Here is a 6,090-nt window from a genome sequence, read left to right on the forward strand (position 1 = left end):
CTCCAGAGCTTCCTCCTCGCTATTTGCTGGGCCAGGCCCAACGGCCCAACACAATCACCCATGTTTGTTGGTACCGGAACCAGAGCCTTTCCCTGTCTGATTACTTGTGCATGATCCAGGTAAAAATGCCTCTCACATTTTGTGCTGGTGGGGAGGAGCCATGGGATTCCCAGGAAAATGTCCTGCTTCTAACTGCTCATGTGAAGATCCTCGTCCTCAGAGGCAGACGTGTACCATTGCCTTGTTAAGACAAGATTTTTTCCTATTTATGCCTCAAAAAATGGTTTTCTCTGTAAATCTGCCATATATCTTTCTTTTTCTCAAATGTTGAATGTCATTTTCTCAAATTACAGAATTCCTGCACTGTCATGCCATAGGTTTCCCTATCCTACTGGCTGACTCCAAGGCAGTGGCGTTCCCCTCCCTGCAGCCCCCTTCCACGCCAGCTTTGCTTCATGTAGCTGCCACGTGTTGTTTATCTCCCAGCTCTGCAGTCCTCTGTTTCCTCTCCTGCTTTATTTCCCTTCTCACACAGTGTGTTCCACGTGGGTTTTCTGCATGTGAGAAAGGGTGGCTGAAAGGGATGGGCCCTGGTGGCTGTCACCATGGCTGGGAGGCCTTTGACAGCAGGGAGCAAGCGCAGGAGCAGTGCTGGGCTCCTCACCTGCAGCAGGATGGCAACCTGTGATTTCATGGCAGTCCTCTTTTCCTTCTGTGCCAGAACCAGCTCTCTGGGTACTTGCTGAGGAAGTTCAAGAACAGCAATGGCTGGCAGAAACTGTGGGTCGTCTTCACCAACTTCTGCTTGTTCTTCTACAAGACACACCAGGTGGGCAGGTGTATGAGGGGATGATGGTCAGGGTGCTGGGGGGGACCTGGGGAATCCTTGACTTTCAGCTCCAGGGGCAAATCCCTGCTGTTTGAAGGAGATCAGCAAGGGGAAGAGGAGGTAGTTCATAATGAAGCTGGTCTCTAAAAGGCTCTGGGCACTTCTTGTGGAACTTAATCAGAATTTCCAGTTCAGACAATACTGACCTTCTGTGGGTAAGGGGGAAACTTCTCCTCATGCAGTGACTGAAGGATGTGAGTGACAGCAGCATTTGTATCTTCTTTGCCCACTTCTCTGTGCTGGTGCGTTCAGCAACTGCTTGATAATGAACCATGGTGCAGTGCAGTCTTTTCATCTTATTAACCAAATAAACTGTGTTTATTAACCCAGTAATTGGGTTATTCTGCCTTCTTGCCTTGAGGGCACATTTCTTTTGTGAGAGTTACTTTACCGTTTTTTGTCAGACCTGTGCTTCAAGTTCCATAGAAAGGGTGCAGAGAAGGAGGAGGGAGCCCAGGAGGCAGCGTTGGGCAGAGGAGCAGAAGCAAATAACTATAAAAAAAATTAAAGGAGTTGGGGGAAGGTTTAATTATAAGCTGTTGGTGGCCTTGCAGAAGAGTTCTCCTGTTGTCTCCTGAACAAGAGTGCACAGCCCTCACCTGTGCTACATGGGCTGCATGGCTGGGGTGCCTTGCACTCAGGGCTGCGCTCTTGGGTCTCTTGCAGGATGATTATCCCCTGGCCAGCCTCCCCCTGCTTGGCTACATAGTCAGCTGTCCTGTGGAGGCAGATGGGATTCAGAAGGATTATGTCTTCAAGCTGCAGTTCAAGTCCCATGTGTATTTCTTCAGGGCTGAGAGCAAATACACCTTTGAGAGGTAATTTTCTGTTTTCTCTGTCTTGGCTTATAACCTGCTCTAAACTCAGTGGTTGGTCATCCCACCCTCTCTTTCCTCCTAGTCTGAGTGATCTTCCAGCACATTTTCTGGAATAACATTCCTTCCTTCTCCCCACTGATGATATTTGGAGTTCCCTCCTCTGACAGAACCCTCCTCTGTGTGTGGGAGAGCTGAGGATACACCTGGAGCTGTGAGCTGTGTGAGCCCCAGGAGTCTGGGGCTTCCTTGGAGCCAAGGAGGAATGAGGGAGGGGAAGGGCTGTGGCCCCACCAGCTCTTGGGAGTCAGATTTCCAGGTTCTGTAAAGAGTTTTTTGGTTTTTATCTTCCATCTCTGGGAGCAGAAGTTATAACACAAGGCTGAGAGTAACAAGTGCAGGGTTCCCTTTCACTTGTCTGGTTTCTCTGTAATTACATTTTATTATTGTCCTCTATAATTACAATTAATGGCTCTTAGGGGCTTCTGGAGAGGGTCCAAACTGTGTGTGAAATGCACCATGTACAAAACTCTGCTGCTATGTTGAGAACCCTGCACTTGGTCCTGCCATGCAGGGTTGTATTGGTTGTTTTGGAATGTGGTTTTACTGAGGTGTCACATGTTCCCCTTCCTTGGGAGAGTGTCACACACTTGTAAACAGCTGAGGTATCAGCTACCTGAGCCAGAAGTTGTGCTCTTTAATGCACTGGGCTCATGCAGGGATTTCAAGGGAAAAATATCCAATTCACAGTGGATTTGTCTTGCTTTTTTCACTGTTGCTTTGCTTTCTTCCACAAGAGCAAGGCTGTTACCTATTTCCTAATTTATTGTTAAGAAAAGCAATACTTATTGTCAGCTTGTCATCCTTGATAACACTGAGGAAAGAACACAGTGAGCTCTTGTGAGAGTTCTCTGGAGCTCACAGCACTGTAGACTTGTTACTTGGACAGGCAACTACATTCTGCAGGGTATTTACCACATCTCAATCTTTGAAGAGTTAATTTTCCAGAAGACTTGTTAAAGAAAGAAAATGGCTGTTTTGGGAGGTTTGGGAAAGGGGTACAGCTCATAACAAAGGATAAGATTACCTGTGAGTGAGGCTTAAGCATTTCTCATGTCTTTTCTTGGCAGGTGGATGGAGGTGATCAAAAGAGCCACCAGCTCCCCGGCCAGGTCGAGCCTGCTGCTTCCCAAGGAGAAGGACACTCACACAGACTGATGTGAGGCAGAGCTGGATCTCTGCTGGCAACACCAACAAAAGAAGCAGGTGGGAACAGGAGTCTCTGGAGTTGACAAAGCAAAGACCCAGGAGGCTCTTTTCCCCCAGTATGGAAAGTGGGAGTGAGGGGGCTGCAGACAGAGATCACATCCGTTCCCGATGGTGTGGAAGAGGGTCAAGTCTGTTCCAGCTGAACCTACTTAGAGAGACCCCAACAACAGCAGTGCTCCAGTGCCCACACATCGTGGAAGGGTTCTTGTTCCATTGTTCCTGTACAGTGACACCTGACCTGCCCTGAAGGCAGGTGCCATCCTCTTTTTACATTTTGACTGGATGATCAGCACACATGGGAGAAAACCAGCAGCTTCCAGTAGTGTAGCTGGCTGGGAGCAGCGGGTGCCAGGGCTTCCAGACACCCCCTGTCCCGGCTGCTCTGTGAGGCTGGTGGCAAAACCCATCCTGCTGCTGCTGGAAGCATCAGCTGGCACAGCTGCCTCTGACACACAGGAACACACCATGTGTTGGCTCTTTCTGAAAAGACACTGCAGCTCTCCCAGAACAGCTCTGCTCCTCAGGAGCTGCCAAGGCAGCAGTTTTCCAGGGAAGAAGGAAGACTGAGTCTCTGCTGAGCTGTTGAGGTGTTGGTGGATTGGTGCAGAGGGGTGCATGGTTTTGTCCTCTGAACTCAATCACTATTGTCATATCACAGCTCCAGTTTCTTTATCCTGTAGTAGGAGTTAAGTAAGGCACAGGATGGTAAACACTCTCCACTCTGGTGTGGGTGTTGTTTTCAAGGCATTTAAGCACTGTAGGAGAACAAGCCTCTGAAAGTCACTGTTGCTTGTGCTTTTGTCATGCAAAGACTTCTGAAAATCCCTCATCCTCTATTTCAGTTCAGGGTGGGATCCAGCTTCTGTTTCTCATGAAGGTGTAAAAGTCACTGGATTCCAGATGGAGCATTAGTGTCTGTGGACTCTATTAAATTTCTGTATTAAATCTGAAATGTTTGCAGCTTGTTCTCTTTTGTAAAGCTGTCACTTTTGGGTGCCTCCACAGAAGGACTGACAGATGCTAAGTGCCACAAGATGCTGTTGGACGTGGCTTTGATGGGCTGTGGGGACTGATTTATATTAGATAGAAAAGTGTTTGTGTACTAACAGAATGAACAATGCAGTGAAGCAATGAAAGCAAAAGGAAAGTGTTGCATGCTGTGAGGATGGAGCAATGTGGAGATCCCATGGAACAATGGGAAGGACAGAAGCCAGCAGGGGTGTTCAGTTATGGTCTCAAGCATATGCAGGATGAGGACTGAAGGGAGGGGGAATCCAGAGGGATTTTCTTGCTTGGCATTTGCATCCTAGAGGAGTAACTGCAGATCCAGCCTTTGCCACTGGTGACACGAAGACCATTGTCCCAACTAAGTTAAATGTACTTAATTTATTAGTGTCTTCATTTATTATTTTTTTAATTACCTGTTGTAGGTGTATCCATGTGGATTGATTAGACATGTTATACTGAATATGACTGTTCAAAGTAAATAGCATCTTGGTATAAAACTCTCTCAGCCTCTTATTCACCATCCCCATTCCTGGGCCCACCATCCCAGGGTCAAGTTACTCAGTAGTTTTCCAGGACTCTGGCTCTCAGCTCACCCTGTACCAAGAGCTCTCCATCCAAAGTGGGGATGGTGTGGAGGAGATGGCAGAGCTGCCTTTGTGGAACTTGAATGCCATTTGCCCCACAGTGAGCAAGATTCTTCCCTTAAAGTTTGTGGGCTGGTGAGTGAATGATCCTTCAGTTGCTTGTGCTGAACCTGTAGCTCAAGCTCAGCATCTCTCTTGAAGATGCAACTGCTGAGGTGGGGACTCTAGACCAGGAGCCTCTGGAAGGACAGGTAGCAAAAGTTCCTTCTTGGATTCAGAATGCTGAGCTCAAATGTCTGTGCATTTAAAGTGCAGGAGCTCAGGCTAGAAAAACCAAAAACATTGCTATTCCTAGCAACTTACCTCAGTGAACTTTAAAAACGGTGAGGATTTCAGTGATGTATGCGTTCTGTGAAATATTTTCTTTTTCCAGAACTCTCCAGGAGTATTTTTGTCTTAACTAAAGGCATAAGAAGTTTCCTTAACAGGAGCATTAGGCAAGAACAGAATTAAAACAGGTCCTTACACATTAGTTTCTTGCTATGGTGCTAAGGTGTATGTAAGGGGGAGATGCAGTTGGGACTGCACAGCTTGATAACCATGGTCTCAGTATTTCAAAGACCATCCAGTTCTACCCTCTCCCCTTCCCACCATGGGCAGGGACACCTTCCACTATCCCAGGTTGCTCCAAGCCCTGTCCAACCTGGCCTTGGATACTTCCAGGGATGAGGCAGCCACAGCTCCTCTGGGCAACTGTGCCAGGGCCTCACCACCCTCAGAAGAATTTTGTTCCAGTATCCCATCTAACCCTGCCCTGTTTGTGTGAAATCATTCCCACCTTGTCTCACCCTGGAGCCTTCTCTTCTCCAGGATGAACAACCCCTACACTATGAGTTTGGCCTCTTCATGCTTGACCTTCATCTAGGTTAACAAAGTCCTGCTTCATTGCTTAAGAAACCAGACTTTGTGCAGTAACTCCTGCCACATTTAATGTAACAGACTGGAGCTGTTCTGGTGATGGCTCCCTTCTCCTCCCTGGTCAGAGAAGTGATTCTGTTACACCAGTGAGGTCTTTAACACCCACAACAGCTTTAGCTCTATGAAGCAGCAGCAGGCAGGGGCTCCAGGCGTTCTGTGCCTGGCAGTGCTCGCACCATGGCTGTGCCAGTGGACAAGGGCTGCTGTGCCAGGAGCCAAGTCCTCTGCTGGGCAGGGTTAGTGCCTGATTGGTAACTGATCAGACTTTCATTTTCATGAGGTATCAGGCACCACTCCAATTAGAAGCTGCACCCACCTGCAGAGCTCTGCATTCTCACCTGTACACTGAACCTTCTGCACTCCAGCTGCAGTGAGGCCAGCTCATCACCACTGTCCTGGCAACAGCCTGCTGAGCTGAGCACATGGCATTTAGCAAAACTGCCCCCAAAAAGCACAGTCAGAAGTATATTAATCTGTTCTGCTTCTTGGCTCCAAGAGAAAAAACAGACAGGAGCACTGCAGAGTTGGTCACGGCCTCAGTTGTGCC

The 6,090-nt window shown here is 48.0% G+C and overlaps 1 protein-coding gene across 4 annotated transcripts in view; it reads left to right on the forward strand.

The window, feature by feature from the left end:
* FARP2 (FERM, ARH/RhoGEF and pleckstrin domain protein 2) overlaps positions 1-5,052 on the forward strand; it is a 73,684-nt gene extending 68,632 nt beyond the window's left edge. For 2 of the 4 annotated variants that reach the window (XM_058843794.1, XM_058843793.1), the window contains 3 exons: positions 722-829; positions 1,556-1,707; positions 2,835-5,051. In XM_058843794.1, coding sequence (XP_058699777.1) covers positions 722-829; positions 1,556-1,707; positions 2,835-2,922 — 348 coding nt within the window. In that variant the 3' untranslated portion in view covers positions 2,923-5,051. Of the gene's footprint in view, positions 1-6; positions 120-721; positions 830-1,555; positions 1,708-2,834 lie in introns of those variants that run through there. The other 2 variants (XM_058843792.1, XM_058843795.1) reach the window with 2 other exon arrangements.
* Positions 5,053-6,090: the final 1,038 nt, after the last annotated feature.

This window comes from Poecile atricapillus, chromosome 8 (assembly GCF_030490865.1).
Source record: "Poecile atricapillus isolate bPoeAtr1 chromosome 8, bPoeAtr1.hap1, whole genome shotgun sequence".
NCBI lineage: Eukaryota > Metazoa > Chordata > Aves > Passeriformes > Paridae > Poecile > Poecile atricapillus.